The sequence below is a fragment of the Chamaea fasciata genome, unplaced genomic scaffold, assembly GCF_029207755.1.
Source record: "Chamaea fasciata isolate MVZ Bird 193981 ecotype frontalis unplaced genomic scaffold, bChaFas1.0.hap1 SCAF_10, whole genome shotgun sequence".
NCBI lineage: Eukaryota > Metazoa > Chordata > Aves > Passeriformes > Sylviidae > Chamaea > Chamaea fasciata.
In genome coordinates this window covers 5,661,221-5,682,061 of record NW_027094095.1, presented here as the reverse complement: position 1 = coordinate 5,682,061, position 20,841 = coordinate 5,661,221, and the positions used below count along the sequence as shown (strand labels likewise).

The window sequence follows — 20,841 nt, the reverse complement described above, 5'->3', positions numbered from 1 at the left end:
TGAGCCCCATCCAGCCGCGCAAGGCTGCTGCCAAATGACTTTGGAGGGATGGCTTTCCCCTCACCCTCCAAATCCCAGCCCATGGGGAAGCCGGGGCCCAGGGAGCAGAGTCTGGCCCAGCTGGCTGATGATGCTGCAGGGCTTTGGTTGCCTGTGCAAGGGCTTTGAAGTGTCAGCACAGAAGCAGAACAGAAATATCTGCAGAGCCTCAGCATAAATCTCGGGGCCAGATGAAAAAGTAACCTAGGCAGGTGTGAATGCACGGGGTGTCCAGGGTTTTCCTGGCAGTGTCACAGCGAGTGGCTGGCAGACAGCACTGCTCCTGTCCTTACTGCTGCACCTAGTAAGCAATAAAAGAGAGGAGTCTGCTACCCAAAGGAAAACAGTCTGCATTTCACATAAAGGCCATGTACACGGTATTACTTGGCAAGAAACCAACTGGTGTCTGGGCCAGAGCAGCCTTCCTTCAAACATCCCTTTGAGGTGTTGAGCAGAGGTGCCCTTTGCCCATGGCTGGATGGCTGCCTGGCTGGAAGTTGAAAGTTGTCTCAGCATCTGCTGGGATAAGCAAAAGGATAAACAGAAGTGTCTTGGCCAAGAGTCTTGCCAGCTGAAAGGAAAAGGAGTGATGACTCAGTACAGATCACCTCCCCATATATACCTGTGCATGGAGGTGGCACTGGTCTCGCTCTGAGCCCTAAGCCCTTGGCAGCATCAGGCATATCAAAATATAAGGACAAACACATGAGAAAAAGCCAAAAGGATCCAGGAGACCTCCTTCTTGCACAGAGCAAACGTTTGTCTGATGACCCCTGCTAGACACACTCATCACAGCAATGACACGGGGAGGCCCAGGTCACACTGACTGCTGGTGGCTGCTCCCAGCAGCTCCCCCAGTCCAGGCCAGCTGCCCCTGGAGAGATGTCTGCCCATGAGCACTGTGTGGTCCTGCAGGAAGATACTGAACTGCTGCTGAGGAAATACAGCGATGCAGCCCTGTCGGCAGTGATGGGGTGCAGAGGACAGCCACCTCCCTCTCAGCACCATGCAAATATTCAAGCTGTGTCCTTGGCAGGTAGGAGGAGGAATGAGGCAGAAAATCATATGAGACAGGCTGAAGACATTTCCTGCCAAGACTGAAAAAAATGAAAAGGAAATTTCTCTCTGGAGGCATTGTAAAAATCCCACTTTAGGGATCCGGTCTTGTCCAGACCAAAGGTGCACAGCTGGCAAGTCCAGAGCCTCCTCCTTTGCAAATCAGGCAGGAAGTTGGAGCTAAAAGGAACCTGTTTTCTGCCTCCAATATCATCAGCAGTGACAGGGATTTGGAGACTCATTTGCTCAGACCAAACCCAGTGTCCCAGTACAACCCCAGCTATCTGGCTTTAAAAAAAAAGTTACCAGAGGAAGAGGCAAATATGAGCCTGAACACGTGCAAGCAACACCCCCAGAAGCCTGTTCTCCATGCCCCCTCTGGGACCAGAACCTTCAGGACTATCCTGCACCACGGCACTGGGGTACTTTGCATCCCTCTCCCCTCACCACACAGAGCCTGGGCTACACCACAGCTACAAGTGTCTGGTGCAGAACATCTTGTCTGTGCCACCTGGCTGCCGCTCTCCTAGCTGGGGTCTCCTCAGCAGCAGCTTGATGTTGCTTCTAAGTTTTTATTACAGTGGGTAAAAAGATAGTAGAAAGGACTTTAAAGTTGACTTCCTAGGAATGTGGTCCCTCAAGAGGAAAGCTCGTGATGTCCAGCTGACCATTGGTCCTGAGGCCAAGCTGCTTTTGTTCTGGAGGACTCTGCATCTTGGAGCACATGTGGGTTTTGGCCATGGCAGAAGAACCTGAGGAGATGGGGTCACAATGCCCCTCCTCTTCGCCCCAGCTGATGAAACCACGCCAGCTCTGCCCATCAACAGCACCATTGCTCGCTCAGGTCTCACCAGACTTCATGTTTTACAATTACAAAAAACCCCATCCCAACCCTGTTGGCCATCCAGTGGCTGATTAGCTCAGCCATAACCATAAGCATCTCAACCTGACCTGCATGCCCTGCCTCCATTTTTGCCTGCATCACCTGCTCTCCCATCCTGGCTGTGTCACCATGTTTCTCCCATGACTGGTGTCCCCCACCTTTGGAGAGAGTCCCCACAGCCAGGGCAGGGATGGGGCAGGAGAAGAGGGCTGTGCCCTCTCAACCTGCCCTCTCCACCAATGCTGAGGAACCTCTTGGCAAAATGAATAAAACAAAACCAAGAAAACTGGGTCCCACAAGACTTCTAACTAGAAAGGCTTTTGGCCAAGTTGAAGAAGAAACTAATACTGAGTCAGTCCTGCACAGAGCAGCCGGTTTTGCTCCCCAGTCCAAATTCTCGCCTCCAGAAACATCAGCGACACCCTCCCCCTCCACGGGTCCATGTGTAAAAGCCTCAGAAATGCCCATGGGAAGGCCAGCCTGAGAGCAGGTGCCCAGAACCCTCAGTAGTCCTTGTCACCATAGTCATTGTAAAGGACACTCAGCGTCTGCTCCTCGCACGTCTTCCTGAGGTCCCGGCTGAGCTCCGACCAGTCGAGCCCATAGGGCTTGATCTCACTGTAGCGGCAGGCCAGGTACTTGAGGGTTGAGCGCTGGAGGCTGATCTTGGGCTCCTGCAGGAGGCCATTGCACCAGCTGCTGAGGTCCCCCAGCTGCGAGAGGATGAGGCCAGCCTTCCTGCAGCGAGGGCAGGCAAGGGGAGATGCCAGGGGGGCGATGGACAGCGAGGGGTGGCGGGAGTGATGGAGACACCATGGAGAGGATGGCAGGAAGGGCAGGAGGAATGTATGAGGAGAGAAAAGTAAAGACAGTTAAGGACACCGTGGGAGCTCCCTGGAGGAGAAGAGATAACGCGTGGGCAGCTGTGCGCAGCCTGATGCTGCCAGGTCAAGGAGGGATGGTGGGGCTGTGGGGGCACACCACCCCAAGGTAGCACTGCATGCTAAATCCATGTGAGAACTGCCCCTACCCGGGGCAGACATGCCCATGTCACCATGGCAGTGCTGGACCTGCTGCACTGGTCTTGGGACTCACACTTCCCTATCCTGTCCCCTCTGCTTCTTCCACCCTGTATCACTCACACAACAAGGCCAGGTCTGCTGAGAGTTTATTAAGGAGACAGTCAGAGGCATAGCTGTGAAGCCCCCAGCAGCCCTTGGGGTGGACATCAGCAATGTCGCACCACTGTTGCAGCTACTGGCCCCCAAATATAACAGGATGGGAAACCAGGAGCCAATAGCACTGCAGGCAGTGGGGATAAATGCTAACAAGTGTCAGGCATGACATATATGGCCAGCCCAGAACAGTGTCACCATGTGTGCCCTCTCCATTTAGTGTATGTGCTGCATATTCAGGAAATATGCTGGTCACTCATGGCTTGAAGTAGGAATCATAGAATCATGGAATGGTTTGGTTGGAAGGGACCTTAAACATCCCTTTGTTCCACTCCCCTGTCCCACGACAAGGACACCTTCCACTTGACCAGGCTGTTCCAAGTCCCAGCCTGGGCTTGAACATTTCCAGGAATGGGGCATCCTCAACTTCTCCAGTGCCAAAATGCACAGTATTGGAGCAGCATGCCAGGATACCACTGAGGAGGAGGGAGATTTAAGGAAAAAAAAAATCCAAACCAGAATGTCATGCCTGGCTTGTGAGGGTCTGTATGGAAGGCTGAAGGTGAGATAAAAATTATGATCCACACAGGATGCAATATCACGAGACAGAAGTCCAGTGAATGACACTCCTGCTACGTGGCTCAATACAATATTTAGTAACAGCTTAGGAAACGTGTCCTACAGGACACTGTGCAAACCAGAAGGGATATACTGGGGCATACATCAAAACACAACTGAGAGAGCAGGGGATGTGGCAGAGCTCCCTGGTTCTTTGCATGTGCATTTTGCATCTTCCAGTTGTGGAGAACAAGGCAACAAAAGGCAATCCACTGCAGCAGCAGCTTGTAAAGAGCCTCAACCCAGCCAAGAAAGCCTTAAGAGAAGGTCAGGTGACAGAGGCAGAGGAGGTCCAGAATGAATCCATCTTCTGCAACAGACATACAGCACACCCAGGGCATCATAGCCTCAGTGCAGGCTTGTCCTGGTAGTGAGGAAATGCTAAATTACCAACATCTTGTATTGGATGACATATTGCAGGAGTGCAGATGATCATGGCCAAACATGATCTAAGTTGTGTTCTTTTCAAATTTGTCCTCATAAAATTGTGCCTCTCATGTTTTTACCAAGAAAATCAGTTTGTACAGATAAAACACATTGTGTTCATTTTAAATTTGTCTCACACTTTGGGTGATCTCCAGGAAATGTGGCCACTCTGGAGGCAATGGATTCAAATGAAGCATCTTGAAGGTATCTCATGTGCCTGGAAACTCAGACAAAAGTTTAAGCATCTGATGAGCTGGGATAAGTTTCCTACCCATCTGCAAGGTCAGTTGGTGGGTTAGAATAGTCAGGGAAAAGAAGATACATCCCCTCACTAGTTTTAACTCAGCATCTGCTCAGCCCAGAACAGGAGCAGTCACAAATCATGATTCTGAAGGAAAAAATCACATTCTTACTGGACATTCTTACTTAGGATAAGCAGTGTAGGCTGGTTTGACAGCTCCAGGATGTGTGTACCAACCCTGAAAGAACGTCCACTGCCTCTCCAAACCTCCCTCCAGGCCAGGCACACCACGGGAGAGCTGCTTGAAGAGGAATTAATTTACCGCAAGTCCAGTCAGAGCCAACCTTGGCTTTCCTGGAGAGAAAACCTTGGATGTGACTGCAGCTCCAAGCCCAGTCTGGAGCTGCTGAAAGGTTGTCCAGCTCTGCAGCCACATGACACCTGCCACCCCAGTGCATGCCAGAGAGGCAAAGGTGGTTAGCATGGTGTGGGCTCTGGAGACAGCCACCCAAGCTGGCCAGCCATGAGAAAACAGCCAAGCTCTCACTTGTCTTGGTCTCTACATCTGACACCTAAGCAAGGTGCCACGAGTGCCTCTCTTCCTTCAGCATTACAGGTTACCCTCACAGGAGTAACGATCCCATGGATTTTGGCTCAAAGTCCGTAGGCACCACCAGACTTCACTGGGCTTTGCATCAAATCCAACTTCCACTTATTGCTTGCTTTTTTCTCCATCTCCTTTCCTTATGCAAAGACCAGGACCCTCTGCATCCCTTCTTGGACCGTGAGGGAGTGACTTGCTTTTGTAGCCTCAGACAAGTTATCTGTGCTCTCACAACAAGTTATGCTTCTTCAGTCCAGCAGCCAGCACTGCCAAGAAGGGAGCTGACTGTACCACAAATGAGCAGAGTGGGAGGTGCCCTGGACGTGTGGAGGAGGAGGGACATGGTAGAGTCAGTCGCGTGGGTCCGCATCCACGACTTCAAAGGAGCATCAGTAACAGTCAAACAAATGCTGTCTGCTGGCTAAATAATGTCATCTGCAAGTGATTTGTCCTGTCACCACCAGTCTGGGTGCTTCGCCCTCGCAGACGATCAAACAGGAGGTCTGCTTTCCAAGATTTGTCATCACCAGAACCCGCTGCAGCTGCCTAAATGCCTCTTTCCAAGTAGTGCGAGCTGCAAACACTTCATCAGCAACTTGCGTCATCCTATCCTAAGCGCTCCAGCATTTCCAGAGGGTGCAATTAACCCTCTGGCTCGTAGGTTCACACAGAAAATGGTACCATTTGGGTAATTCAGTGGCATTTCTGGCTGCTTCATGGCAATGCACCTCTGCCTCAAGGGGCTCGAGGAGGCAGCTTCCACCCCGTGCTCTGGCTGGTCCTCGGTCTCCTCACTGGGGCAGAGAGCAGCAGTGGCACCACTCAGCCTCAGTGATGGCAGCGGCTCTGTGACGACTCCAGTCTGTCACGTAAGGAATTTTATGTGCTCCTCATGCAAATCTCCACAACAGATGTCAGACGGCCTGTGCAAACCAGGGCTGGATTTCACATCTGGAAATGGAGACAGAGCGGCATCACCACAGCTGGGATCGAGACAAAGGTGAGACTAAAGTCCAAGCCTGCTGATCCCACTCGGTGTCGGGAGGAATGTGGCAACCCTGGGCAGAGGAGCTGCTGGGAGCCTCCGCCCTAAAAAGACTCCATGTGCTGCAATGTTGCTACTGATCTTTAAGGTTGTGCCTCAAAGAGCTCACATTTCTTAGGACATAAATGGGAAAAGGGGAAAGAGAAGAGACCCCACCTCCACTCCAGGGCATGGAGGGCCTCCTCTGAGTTTCCCACCAAAGCGGTACCAGGAGACAAGTCCAAGGCACCAAGTGCAAGATGGGCACAAGCTATTTGCTGAGTCTTCCTGACTGCCTAGCAGAGGTTTGGAGGACAGACAATATACACAGAATCTCCTATCCTCTGCTAGAAGTACACAAGTGATCACCTGGAGAAGCAGAGCTGGAAGACAGACAGTGGTGAGACCAGCAAGAGGAGGTGTGGGGCACAGTGTAAGGTGGAGGCCATGAATTTCATACATAAGAGCTCTTGCTGAGGTACATTTAAAAGTGACCCTGATTTCTAGATGAGGACACGGATCTGGTTCTCTGGAGGCCAGATGCTATGAAACACCACTGCAGCTCACGCAATCCCTCAGCCCAGCTTGTTAAACTGACTGGAAGCATCTCTTTTACTGGGAAACCACGCAGACTAAAGCAGATGTTGAAGGACATAGGGAGAAGGGAACATCTGGCTATCTCCACAAGCCTGGGATATTCTGAGGCAGCTGGAGGGGCTTCAGTGACCTGGAGAAGCCTGAAGAGAAGACATGGTGCTTACTCAGGCACAAAGAGACTATTTTAGACAGGAAGAGCTCAGGACAACCTCCTCCAAAACCTGCTGTGGCAGTTCAGCACTGTCTGGGCACCAAAAACACTCGTGTCACCCCCACACAACCACAGATGTGGATCAAAAGTGAGGAAATGCACAATTCGGACCTGAAGTCAGTCCTCTGCCTGCTGGGCACCAGAAGCTGACAGAGTTCAGCACACAGAGGTGCATTCAACTCAAGCCAAAACCCAGGAAAAGGCAGAGAGCAGAATGCGATCTCCATCCCTCGACCACAGATGTGGATCAAAAGTGAGGAAATGCACAATTCGGACCTGAAGTCAGTCCTCTGCCTGCTGGGCACCAGAAGCTGACAGAGTTCAGCACACAGAGGTGCATTCAACTCAAGCCAAAACCCAGGAAAAGGCAGAGAGCAGAATGCAATCTCCATCCCTCGAAGATGCGTTATTTTTCCAAGACCTTCTGCCTTTTTGCCGGTGGCATCAGCAATAAAGGAAAAAAGAGAATCCCATCCCTTTGCCACTCTGCACAGCATGAACGTGTTAGACCAATCTCTAGAGACAGTACAGGGCTGATGAGATGGACAACAGCGTTGGGTTCACAACAGTCAACCACTTTCCACCCTGTCCTATGTTAATGGTCCTTGCACATGCACAACATCCAGCAAAACAGAAACCCCACTGTGACACTCTACCATCCATCATCATATCATGGGATTTGCTGAAGAGATGCCCTCCTGGTGACCACTATCCATGAGGGACAAGCCTGCTGGTGGGCAGGCCTGCCTGCTCAGCCAAGTCAGCTCCCGAGCCTACCTGGGCCCCAGCTCATCTTCACAGCGCCAGGTGAACTCCCCAAAGCTCTCGTAGTGCTGGTTGTAGTGGTAAAGGACTCGGTGGAGGCTGGGGGAGCCCAGGTCCAGCAGAGTGTTGTAGGCTGTCTGCTGCTCCTTGCCGCTCGTGTAGCCATTGAAGAGGTTGTAGATCTTGTCTGCTATTTCTGGGCAGAAGGACAGGGGGTGTTCAGTGGGGTGCAAGGAAAGGCATGAATTAAGTCCACCAGGGCTAAAGCTCAGTTCCAGGGAAACCAGGACCAGAATCAACATTTGTCCACCGAGTTATGATTTACATCGTGTCAGGACAAGGTCCCAACAGAGGAGCAACAGATTAGACGGCATTCCCTTGACTCAGTCCAGGTTAGCTTCCCACAGTTTGGTACAATTAAGAAAACAAATGGGTGGCGCCATCAGGTAGCATTAGTGAAACATCATTTATGCACTTTTTGTTTTCAGAGAGGACATGTGCCCCCTGCAGCCCCCCATCTCAGCCCTCCACACCATGTGGCAGCTCCTGGGCCCCTGTGGGTGAAGGAGGTGTTACAACCAGGACACAAGACATGTACAGGAGCATGCTGGAAGGGAGAACTCCCTCTTGTCCCAAGCATCACAGTCCAGCAGCTCCCTGCATCTCACCTTGAGCTTTCACATCATCTACCACAGGGCAGGGCGTCTTGACTGTCACATCGCTTGACCTGGAACGTCTTCCTGTGTTGTCAACTCCCCAGAGCGTGAACCTGGATGAGAAGGGGAAAAAAACAAAGCTCTGGCCTCCCAAGACCACACAGAAATACAGGCAGCATCCAACAGGACGACCACAGTCAGGACTGCCACAGGCACGGCACAGGGCACTCACATGTAGGTGGTGTCGGGCTCCAGGCAGCGGATGATGAGGGAGATGGTAGAGGAGAGTCTGTCAGGCACTTGGGCTGGCATGGCACAGGGTGACTTGGCACCAGAGATGATGTCATCCACGAAGCTCAGCACCGTCTCTAGGGAGAGAGGGGAGGATGTGCCCCTGGTGATGACACAGGTGTCCCTGGGGCTGTGGAGAGCCTGTGCCTGCTGCCACACTGCTTGGTGCAAAGGGGGACCAAAGCTAACGCATGAAGTTGGTGTAAAGTTGGACCCTTTGCTATTCCAGAAAAGTTCATCCCTACAGTCTGGAGCTGCCCCTTTCTGCAGCATGGTGGGCAGGAGAAGGGCTGCTCTCTCTTCCACAGGATAGTTGATTTGTTGCAGCATCCCCTTGCAAAGACAAAGACAGAGGCTCTCTTCTAACATCTCCATCCCACTCTCCTATGGAAGCAGGGGAGTCCCCACTCACCTGTCTCCACCTTGGAGTGGTCCATTCTGTCGGTGACTTTCTCTTGACGGAGGAGGTAGTCCACGATCTGCACCCCAATGGGGGGCTCCGAGTGGTCCCACTCCAGTACCACCAGTGTGCTGCTGGGCTCGTGTACAGTGGAGAGACGCAGGCTGCGGGACAATTTTTGCATTACTCTCACAACAAAAGGGATTCAAAGCCATTAACTCACAGGAGACAGCAACCTCAGGAGAGAAATGAGTCCCTCTCCCTTTCCCCTCCTGACTCTGGGCATGTTGGTCCAAAGGACTCATTCCCTAGTGCTGCTTTACCAGGGTGGATCCACAACCAGCTCCACAGTCCTCAGCTGAACTTAGAAAAGACACTGCAACTCTGTACTCCCTGCCCGATTTCCAGGTCACCCATCAGTTTGCAAACCTGTCCCATAAAGGAACACAGCCCCACCACACTGTTGGCCATCACCACCTCTCCACAGACCCATCACACCAAAAAGCCAGGCTGGGCACCTACATTGGGTGGGGGAGAGGTGCACAGGTGGGCAGCCCGTCAGCCCCGAAGGCACTCGAGTCACAGCGGCACCAGTCCTCAATGACATCCCCACTGCCCGAGCACCACAGCAAGCTCATGGTGGCCTCCTGCAGGAGCTGGGAGACAGGAGAAGGGGTTGAGAACCAGGCAGGTGAGCTCCCATCCTGCCACCACTTGTTCATCAATGCCCTGGTGGGTTCAACAGAGTGTCCATCCACCCCCTGGTGGGTTCGCACAGTCCCTCCACCCTTGAGAGCAGAGCTGGCCAATGGGCAAGGGCTGCCACGACTGGACACGATGCAATCTGGGCAAGTTGCCTCCAAAGACAGCCACAATGCTGTCCTGCCACCCCTGCTGCCCACTCCATCACCCCCAGCATGCAGCTCCTCACCCGCTGGGTCTGGTTGTTGGTGACCAGCTCGTAGAGGGGGGCTGCTTTGGTGACCTCCAGCAGGATGGGCTCTGCTGGCACGTCGGGGCTGGAGGGGACGTGGCAGAGCGGGCAGGAGGAGGGGCAGCGCCCACGGCTCTGGCACTCCATCCGCACGCCAGCTGCCACGCGCTTGGTGCCGGACTCGGAGAGGCTGGCGATGTACTCGGGGAACGTCAGCACCTTGGGGTCCCGCTCCCGCTCCTCTGACTCGTCTGAGGGAGAGTTGCCTGGAGAAGGGGGAGAAAAGTGGCACCAGGGTGGGCTCCAAGCCATAGGTAATGGAATATGAGGGGGCTAGAGCTCTGCCTTCCACCCAGGAGAGAGACAGTGCTTGCGAAGAGCCCCCTGTATCCTTAAGAGCTGTTTGCACTGTAGGGATAAAATACTTACTGGTCTTTCAGAGGAACTGAAAAGCCCACCCTGGCCTCAGTGGTTGCAGGTCCTCTGGTCTCCCAGTGCCTCAGTTTCCCCTGTCCCATCCCTACACCTGGACCGGGACAGACCACCCTTACAGCAGGTCCCCACGAGAGGGAGCCTCCTCCATGCAGGTGGAGACTCCTGAAGGGACCTGCCTGGGCACCTTCACATCACACCGACTCCCCACCAAAGACCCCTGCCAAACCACTCTCCTGCAAAAGCCCTCCTGGCCCTACAGAGCAGGAAATATTTTGGCACAAGAAGAACAGTCCTTGCACAGAAGTCAAAAAGGTAAAATCTGCCCATCACTGCTGTGCCCTCGGTAGCATCACCCTGCCATGGCAAGCCTTGCCATGAAGGGAAAACAGTGCTTTCCACACAGAATCCCTGCCACAGGATGTCCCTGGATTTATACAGAAGCAAGAGGGGCCTAGAGCAACCATTGAAGATGGATGATGGGGTTGGAGGAAGCTGAAGGACCACCAGGCAAAGCCTCACCCCCAGGGCAGGCTCAGGCCATCGTCAGTGGTGACTTGGTACAGGCTGGCTGCTGCGGGGAGCCACCATGGACCACATCCACGACTCAATAGGAAAATCTCCCTATATCAAGGATTTCTGGAGAAATGGGCCAGCACTAGCCCATCCTTGAGACTCCTGCAAAGAAAACAAAGCTGTTAAAACAAAACCTGGGATACAAAAGTGTTGCTCTGCTCCCCCAGGAAGCTGGAGATGGATCACTTTAGGCTGGCTGTGAATTGCAGCTTAGCAGGCACTGAGGAAAAGCAGAGGAGCCAGGGAATGATTTGTCTCTTGCAATTTCTCAATCGATATCCAGCCCCTGACGTTTGCAAACAAAAAGCAAAGGAAGGAAAGTGGCAGGTGCCAGAGTGAAACCTAAATGTGATACTGTGGGTGGAAAAAGGCTGCCAGACCTGAAAAGCCTCCAAGCACAAAAATCAAAGAGGAGGAAATTGCAGTAGAAAAAAAAGAAGTACTTGCAATCAAGAGGTGCTACATCTGGAGACAGCCTACAGCCAAACAGCACCGGGTCTGTACTTTTCCAGGTGTACTTGTGAAGAAGTCCAGGCTCCAGGAGACCTGAGCCCACAGGATCCAGACTCAGGCTTTGAAAGAAACCCTTCCCACACAAGAGCCCTGGGGAGATAATAAATGTCTGTGTGGCTGGGACATATCGTGAGCAGGACCATAGGCTGGTGCCAATACTGAGAATTAAGAAGCTTCAGGATGGAAATGATGTGTCTGTTATGGTGCCTGTGAGCTCCAAGCTCACACTGCCTGCACCTGGGAATTCCTGGGCAGGAGCAGCAAACCAAGGTCATCTATAAAGCAGCAGCTCTGCTCAGCATTCCCCATGCCCAAGCTTGGGAGCTGGCACTTGTTTGCTGCCCAAGCCTGGATGCTGCAACCCACCATCCTCAGCATAGGCAGGAGAACGCCTGCAGGCAGCTCTGCTGAGGCCAGCACAAGAGATCATGGAATCACAGAGTCTGAGAATAGTTTGGAACAGGAGGGACAATAAAGACCATTTCATTCCAGTCTCCTGCCACAGGCAAGGCCCCTTCCACTAGACCAAGCTGCCACAGTCCTGAGGACAGATGGAAGCAGGAAGGAGTTAGGCTGCCCCAGCTTTTGTAAAGCTGCCATTCAAAGCAGGCACCACCTCTCCCACCGGGATCCATCACAGCACACTGCAGCCAGGGCACTGGAGGGGATGCAGCAGTGCCAGATGCCCTCTGCACCATGATGAACCTCCCAGCTCCTAACTGGTTCCCAGGCATTAAAAGCACAGTGCTGGCAGTCCGGGAGAAGGAAATACACTGGAGGGAGAAAAGTCTGGCTGGGGGATGCAAGTGGAAGAGAGTAGATATGCAGAGACCAAAGGAAGGAAAGAATAAGATTAAAGACAACAGTTAAGTCCAGAATGAGGCAGGATGGCTTGGTGGGATTGGTGCACTTGTCTTTCCTCTCCCTGAGGCTGTGGGTATTGATCTTTCTTTCTGGCCTGGACCAATGCCTGCTGCAATCCATGGGAATCCTTTGGCTGGCTTCAAAGGGTGCGAGAGCAGGGTGTGAATCGGTGATGTGGGATGCAGCCCTGAGACAGGCTGGGCACCTTCCTTACTATGGCAAAAGCAAACCCCACTCCCATGGGGTGGGCATGAATACCCTTCCCAAGGATAAGCTCCTACCTTTGCTGATGTCCTCATACTCCAGCCACAGCTGCCGCTGGACCTGCCTGTTGGGATACCAGATGGAGCAGGACTCCTCAAAGCCGTACACTGCCTCTTGGATGTAGTGGTTGCCAAACTGGTCTAGCAGCGCCACAAAATCTCCACGGGACGTGGCTCCGTCCAGAGAGTGGAGTGCATTGCTGAAGGCTGGGAAGGAGATGGAGGAGATGCTCAGTTCCCAGAGCCCACCAAGCCCTTGCTACCTCCCTACGCACTCACGATGGGCAACCAGCCTTTGAGCCCTGCCAGCAGAAGGCTATGTCACGTCTTGACATCCTTTCTCCCCTCGTTCCCCCTGTCCCTGCACACTTACACTGGGAGATGGTCATCTGGTTGAGCCGGACATGGTACATGACAGACTGCACCTTCCAGTGCTGCAGGAGGGGGTACCCAGACACCTCGCTGAAGTTCACCATCCCTGCCAGAGAAAGGACACAGGGACTCAATGCCACTGCTGAGCAACACCTCACCATGGGGATGGCTGCAGCCCTTCCTGGCCTGGGCAACACAGCCAGCATGTGGGAAGAAACCAGGGAAAAGGGTTCTGTACACACCACATCCCCCCAGGGAGGCATTCAGAGCTGAGGGTCAGGTGGTGCCCAGCAATTAAAATTACGGCTTTGAAGGAAAACACATAGGCTCGTTTCATCCTGCCATCCGGGGCTGTGTGCTGGAAGATAATGAGCCTCCTCCTGCATCCCCTCCTGCCTCCTTCCCAGTGCCCACTCCCAAGGCATGCCCAGGTGTGCTAATTATGTCACTAATGAGAGCTGTGCTTTTTAATGAGCTGTTTGCAGGCCTGGGAACGGTCACCGTCACGCCACGCGTGCCCAGGTGCGACCGGCCAGGAGGCCTGGGTCCCCTTTGGCGGGGACTGAGCTGAGTGGGCAACAGATGGACGGGGAAATCGCTGGCCTGTTGATGCTAATGTTCCCTCAGGACATTATGGCAATGATGGGGCTGAACAGGACCCTGGGTTTGTCCTTCTCCTTCAAAGACATCCCTTTCTTCACCCATTTAGCTGTGAGTTACAGAAGCCATAAATTCATGGGCTGGGCACCCAAGGCACACGGCAGCTCAGCCTCCATGAGCAGAGGGACAGAGAGGCCATCGAGCCTCAGACAAAGCCCCAGCAAGGAAACTGAAGGGTGCTCCTGGCTCTGAATTTGGTGGCCAGAGCATCCCTAGAGTGTTACAGCAGGATGCTGGGCCAGGCCACCTCCTCCCTCGCAGCTCCAGCGCTGCACAGCCAGCACGTCACGCCTCCGCTCGGCAGCAGAGCAGCAAACTCTGCTGCTAACAGGCACCCAGCAGGAGTTCAGGAGGATAACAGTGGGCATCCCCCCCCTCTGTACCAAGACCTGAAGGCAGAGTATAAGCAGGATAAGATCCTTTGCCTTCCAGCGCCTCTCTCTTCAGTGCTGGCTGCTGCCGACAGCTTCAAAGCCTTGCTCTTCCCTGCAAAGTGTTTATGCAAAAACAGCCCTTCCTTACTCAGCAGCTCTGCCTCTCATGTATTCACAGCGATATCCAAGCTTCTGACAAGCAGAGAATATTTTACTTCTTTTCCTTTTTTTCCCCCCTTTTTTTTTTCCCCTTAATCAGCCACAAAGCCAGCAGAGCAGTGGGAAATGAATAGGATAATTTACTGGCTTTTACCTCCCCAGCATAATTGCCAGTGAAGTCCCAGTCCCACTGACACTGCTGTGATGCTGGGGCTGTGGTGGCAGTGCCTTCCTTACATCCATGTAACCATGTCACAGGCAGGAGAGCCCCATTGGGAGGCAGGTGTCCCTCCAGCACCTCCAGGTAGGCTTGAGCATCCCCAGGGAAGCAGGACCCACCCATCCAGCTCTCTTGGGGAAGCTCAGCCCCCCAAGACTCACCAGCACCCTCCTCCCTGCTGAATCTGCCTGCACACACACCTTCATTGCCATGCACCCTGTCAGGGCAACCAGCACCCACCAGACCCTGGATACAGTCCATGGGTGCTCCCCAAAATCCTCCTGAAAGCTCTGCCAGACAAAGGGAATGCACAAGGTCTCCTGTGAGACCAAAACACCTTAACAGCCACATCCTGTGCTTAGTAGCTCCTCAGTGTCTGGGTCATTTCAGCCAACAGCAACAAACACCAAGGCAACGAAAGCTATTTATGAGTATCGGCAACTTGGAAAGAAAGCAAATCCTTGAAGGTTGTCTAGGAACCCATGATAACCTGTCACTCATGGCCCATGATGCTCTGGCGTGGCAAATCAAAACATTTTGGTTTGGTAGCACTGGGTTTTGAATGCTTCATTATATCAGCAAAGAAATCAAAGGTAGTTGGAAAACATTTTCTGCCTTCAAAAAAAAAAAAAAAAGAAAAGAAAAATCCTTTTGCAGATGCCCCAAATATTTGATGGATGCTTGAGCTTTTACACTCCACAATTAATTTACAGCCTCTGCCTTTCCTTCATTTTTAATGCCTTCCCCTTACTGGGAAAAGGAACCAGCCCTCAGCTGCTGGTTCCTCTCTGTGCAGCTGAGCACAGAGTGCTAATGCCAGACCAGCTATTTCCCACAGTAGATAGATCCTGTGGGAGGTTAAGGCGCTGAAGCTGGACATGCTGGCAGCTGCTTCACTGGGAGAGACATGGATCCAGCTGGATTCACTCACCAGTGAGGAACTCAGGGTCAGGCGTGGGGTCAGAGAGCACCTCTTGGCACTGGTTCTCCAAGGGCATTGTGGCCACCACCAGCCCATCCGGCAGCTGCTGCTCCAGGCCCCGGGCAAAGTTGTTCTGCCTGGAAGTTAATAGCAGGGAGAAAAGCAAGGTTGGTGGACAGCAGAAATGACCGGGATCACCCCCACCAGCAAGTGACCCATCCCAAAAAAATACCTGGCACTTCTCCTTTCTTTCAGGCAGATTAAAAATATGCCTACTCTTGGTGGAAAGTGTCAGATGCACCCTCCCCACCAGCCCCTCCATCTTCTGCAAAACGAAGCCAGACATGGATGGACCAGGCAGTCCGCTACAGCCCAGCCCCAGGCTCCTTCCCACGCCTTCTCCTTGGAGCGGATGGTGAGGTCTGACCCTGCTGGGGTCCCCTCCCCACGTCTGCAACTCACCTGAAGGTCCCTTTGAGCACCTGCCCTGGTGCCACCTCCCTGGAGTGGTTGTTGTAGCCGTAGAAGATCTCTCCAAAGAGCGTCTGGTTCATGGGCAGCTCGCGGGGCTCGCCGCAGTCCCCGGCCTCGGGGCACGACTCCGAGATCAGCTGGCACGAGCGCCCGTCCGTGCCCAGCTTGTAGTCCTCAATGCACCTGGGATGCCAGCACGAGGGCCACTGTCAGCTGCAGCCCCCTCAGCACTGAGGACAGCCACAAGAACAGAGGAGACCCCCCATCCATCCCAACCCTACAAGCTCAGGGAGGCAGCAGCAGTGGGCAGCAGCACTCTGGGGGTGTCCAGGCAGCCAGGGAGGCGATGGGTCACTCACCCACAGAACATGAGGATGTTGTAAAGCAGGGGGTCTTCGGGCAGGGGGACCATCTGCTGCAGGCACAGCTGCTCACAGCCCCCATTAAAGCCATCAGAGCAGTCCACGCCGACGTGACGGTCATAGCAGCCCGTGCCGTCCTTCATGGGGCTCAGTCCCGTCGGGCACTGGGGGGGTGGGGGAAGTAAGAGCTGAAAACCCCTGGGAAGAAATCTCTCTCTGGGGCTGAGGTGGGAGGCAGGGCTCCAGCATCGCTCTCCACTGCAAACTGCAGCCTGAGCAGTGCTCAGGGGCTGCGGGAAGGACAGCAGCAGCACCATCCACAGCTGCAGATATTCCTCCTGCACCAAAGCCTCTCGGCAGCCCTCAGGAGTGTATCCCCTGAGGTGGGAGCCCTCCAAGCCATCCCCCACCAAGGCATTGTGCTGCTATCAACCCCACTCTCCAGCAGCCCAGCTCCAGTGACTGACAAAGCAGTGCTGCCCTTTCTGCCCCACACTCACAGCCTCTCCACCCCAATGCCCAGCCCTGGCAACATTGCACCCAGCCCCACAGACGCCCTGTTCTGGGGCAGAGCAGCTGTGGTGGTGACAGGGCACACACGTGAGGGATATGGAGCTTCCCACAGAGCCAACAGATGGATTCTTACTGCCTCGTGTGTGTGTGCGTGTGTGCGTGTGTGTGTGCAGCAACAGAGGAGATGCCAGCCAGAAAACATCATCCTGCTACAAAATCAACCTCAAAATATCCACCCCAAAGTGACAGTAAAGGAGGAAGGATTCCCTGCCTGGCCTCCCCTTCCTTGCTCACACCAGGGGAGCTTGGCAGCCCCCTGGGGTCACGCACCACGCAGCCCGTGGAGTCCAGCTTGCGGTCCGAGATGCAGCGGAAGTTCTTGCTGCAGCCCCCGTTGTCCCGGGAGCAGTCACGAACGGGGCCGAAGGAGTCCAGAAGGACCTCCAGGCTGTCGAAGGAGGATGAGGTCATCAGCTCTTCCCTGTGAGGAGGAGGAAGAGGAGACGTGTCACTGCTTCAATGAGAAGCTGTGGACGCGTGCATGACCGTGGCTGCTGCGTGGCTTTTTCCAGAGCTCAGGCTTTCCTCTGCCTCACAGTGAACTTGGATGGCAGCCAAGCTTTTAGAAGGATGCAGGAGCTACTGAGATGAGGAGGAATCCTGCCAAAGGCTCAGCTTTGCAGGACTAAAGAGGGGCAGGTTAATGGTTGCAGTAATCTCCACCTGCAAAGCGTGATGGGGATCCCAGCTCTGTTTGCTGAAAGCCTCCTGAACTCGCTCACCCCGCCGTGGCACCCACCTGACCTCCACTGCATCCTCCATCACCGTCATGTCAGTCTTGCACTTGGCTGAGGGGTTGATGGCCAGCTCGGCTGGTGGGATGACGAAGCTCTTGCTCAGGGGCAGCCACATGCCCTCCCCCAAGGTGTAGGTGAACCTGCCAGGGAGAGCAGCACAGGCTGGCACAGAGGGAAACGCTGAGCCTGGAAAGTTGTCTCTGCCCAAATCCAAGCCCTTGAGCCTCCCTGCTCATCCTGCAGGGATGCCAGCCCAAACAAAGGTGCGTGGGCAGAGTAAAGTGGGGTGGCTCCTCCAAATACGCCCAAAGATTCCCAAAAAATTGCATGTAACTTAAGTATTTTTTTTAAAAAGGCACTTTCATTTTCCATAGAAACTCTCCTTTAGAGCCTAAAACTCACCCTCCCCACGGACAGAGAGGAGGAACTGACTGCTGGGTATCCAGCACCCACATGACAGCTGCAGGGGGATCTTCCCAGCCATGCTCTCATGTCCCCAGGAGGTGGCACAGGACACCTGTGTTCAGCCCTGCCAGCTGGGCTACCTGCATGCCTATATGCCCTGGGTCGTATTTAAGCCCCAAAATGTGCTGAGCAGGTTGCCCTCACCACTCACCTAAAAATCTTGTCAGAGGGCTGCTCGCCCAGCACCAAGTCGAAGCCACGCTGGAAGATGGTGTATGGCCACGGCCTGCAAAAGAAACCCAGGAGCATCACATCAGCATTGTGTCCCCACTGCTGCTCACAGCCCGAAAGGCTTCCCCTGCTCAGCCCCCAACTCACAGGCAGAAGGGTCCTAGGGTAGGATGACTCCTAGGGTAGCCAAGACAATGATAAAACAGCCTCAGATCTGAGATCTTAATTTTGGGGTCCCTGCAACATCAGATTCTCGTCCCAGTCCCAACCTGCCAATAGGCCAGTGGTGTGTTGCATCTGATATTTTGGGTTTTGGTGCACTCCAGCCATTCCCACATCTCTTCATGCTCGGTACCACCTGCCTGGTCTTGGGATTTGCATCACAACTATTAAACTGCAAAAAGAAAACCAAACCACAGCTGGACCCTTTCTCTGCGAGGCTTTTGCCAGGGAGCACATCAAGTCTGGAACCCCAGTTTCACCACTTGCCCCATTACCCTTGTGTTTCACTGTTCCACAGGGAGCTTTGCAAAGTGGGCTGGAAGACAAGGTGAAAGCTTGGAGCCAAGCAGGAGACTGGAGAGCTGGTGGCCCCATCCCCTCCATCCCTGCTGCTGTAGACAGCACAGGGTGATGAGTGAGGAGCCACTGAGATTTGGAGGCCAGTGCTTTTCAGTGGGACACCCATGGCCATGACACCTTTGGGACATGAACCTCCAGCAGCACAGCTGGCAGACCATCACTTGCAGAGAGAGACAGACAAGAGACCCAGCCGTAGTGGGCTTTGACTCAGACACCATGAACCCTGCACCCAAACCCCAGAGCTCCAAATCCCCTTTGCAAGAGCTCACAGCTGGGGAGAGGAGATTTTCCATCCCATCACATCACTGCTGCTAAAATTCAGAGTCAAGAGTGTCAGGTGCCAGTGACAAGCCCAGGGATTTTCTCTCGAGGCAATTACAGCTCTCCTGCACAAGCAGTTTAATTTCTAATCTGAAGTGATTTCAGCAAGGACAAAAATAATAATAATAAAAAAATCCTGACTGCAGGATTACAGCATGCCTTCTCATTCCTCTGTTGGGATACAATGCCGTTTCCCTGTCCGGTCAGCTGCAAGCTGGGGATTACATTCAGCCCACAATCAGATTGCTTTGAATGAGGTCAGCTTCATCCAGAAAGAGATGTGCTCCTTGTGTCTCGCCAGCACCTTGAATGCTTCGCTCCCCCACCTTCCAGTGCTCCTGCAGATGGGTTTATTCTCACTTTTGAGGAGCACGGCAGGCCGGGAACAAAGGCAGAGGCTGTACAGAAGCGAGGTATTGTTCCCCAACAACTCGGGTGGAAAAGCGGTTGTGGAGAGCTGCTCTTGGCTTGCAGCAGAGCCCAGTGCTGGGGCAGGTGCTGCAGAAGCACAGGGACTGCCAGACCTCTGCCTGGTGGCACATCTGTGAGCCCATGGATGTCAACACACCCAGGATACGGAGCCAGCGTATTTGGACCCACTGGGGAGATTGAAATCAGCACCCAAGCCATGTTGTGTTCACCCAGGATGCAATTTCCAAATGTGGCTAAAATTCTTCTAATCACAGAATCCCAGAATGGCCAGGGCTGAAAAGGACTTTAAAGATCATCTCATTTTACCCCTCTTCCACTAGACCAGGTTGCTCCAAGCTCCATCCAGCCTGCCCTTGAACACTTCCAGGGATGGGGCAGCCACAGCTTCTCTGGGCAACCTGTGCCAGGACCTCACCGCCCTCATAGTGAAGAATTTCATCCTAATATGTAGTCAAACCTGCCCTCTGTCAGTTTGAACCCATTATTCCTGGTCCTAAAGCTATATGCCCTTGTAAGAAGTGATGACAGCTTTGATCCAGGGAAGAGGTTTCTGTGCTCCAGGAAGGGAGACGTGTGGCCACATTCTTTCTTACTTGGGGCAAAAAAAGCCCCTTAAATGCAATGTTCAGCTTTTAGCTACATCCCTACAGGGCAAGGGAGAGTCAGTGTTGCCAGGCACCACTGGGGACGTGGACCTTCTGCAGAAATGCCCTGAGCCTTGTCCTCCATACAAGAACTCCAGCTCAACGAGAGACACCTACCCATCCTCATCTCCAAGGAAGCTCTGCAGAAGCTCAGCACTGGTATTTCCACCCTTGCTGACTTGTGCCTTCTGTGCAGAGGACAGGGCAGCATCTCCTCCCCCAGGCACACCTTACCTCCCCCATTGCTGCCTTTTGTCACCATTTCACCTCCTCCTTCCTCTGTGTGTGTCCCCACATGGCTGCCTCTCTCCCTGCACGGATGTCTCACTCCCCTCCCTGCTTTCTGCCATCACTGGAGGCACCTTGCTGCTCTGCTTTGGGTTACTCTTGTTGGGTATTTTGGTTGCAATGGCCTTTAGAGCTCACAAAGAAATGTGGGACTGATCAGCAGCTCTGCAGCTGATCAGGGTGGGTTAAATGGGCCAGAAATGACAGCTCTCAGCTTCTTGCAAGCCTTGGCACTCAGGTAGGCATCTGAAATAGCAAAATGGGGGATTACCAGGGCACCTGAGAACTGGAAAATTCCCCACACTCAGCCAGCAAGTTCCCGAGGCCAAAGTGCTGCCAGTGGATCCCCAGGACAATCTTAAGCCTCTTGGCTTTTCTAGCTGGACCATTATCTGGATCCTTTGCTCCACATCTGGGCTTGAGTGGAAGCTCACAAAACACCTGCTAAGCCCTCCAAACCTGGAGCTGCTGGCAATGCTTTGAACCAGCTCAGCAGGGCCCTGGCCGTGCTTAAATT

At 53.6% G+C, this 20,841-nt stretch overlaps 1 protein-coding gene across 1 annotated transcript in view; it reads right to left on the bottom strand.

Annotated features, from left to right (window-relative positions):
• Positions 1-249: 249 nt before the first annotated feature.
• Positions 250-20,841, bottom strand: part of ASTN1 (astrotactin 1) — a 54,360-nt gene continuing 33,768 nt past the window's right edge. The window contains exons 9-23 of the mRNA XM_066192162.1: positions 18,038-18,112; positions 17,424-17,561; positions 16,955-17,105; positions 16,109-16,275; positions 15,738-15,932; positions 15,285-15,412; positions 12,942-13,046; positions 12,587-12,775; positions 9,918-10,186; positions 9,509-9,642; positions 8,999-9,150; positions 8,528-8,663; positions 8,308-8,408; positions 7,652-7,835; positions 250-2,716 (exon numbers count right to left, since the gene is read on the bottom strand). Coding sequence (XP_066048259.1) covers positions 2,482-2,716; positions 7,652-7,835; positions 8,308-8,408; positions 8,528-8,663; positions 8,999-9,150; positions 9,509-9,642; positions 9,918-10,186; positions 12,587-12,775; positions 12,942-13,046; positions 15,285-15,412; positions 15,738-15,932; positions 16,109-16,275; positions 16,955-17,105; positions 17,424-17,561; positions 18,038-18,112 — 2,359 coding nt within the window. The 3' untranslated portion in view covers positions 250-2,481. The remainder of the gene's footprint in view (positions 2,717-7,651; positions 7,836-8,307; positions 8,409-8,527; positions 8,664-8,998; positions 9,151-9,508; positions 9,643-9,917; positions 10,187-12,586; positions 12,776-12,941; positions 13,047-15,284; positions 15,413-15,737; positions 15,933-16,108; positions 16,276-16,954; positions 17,106-17,423; positions 17,562-18,037; positions 18,113-20,841) is intronic.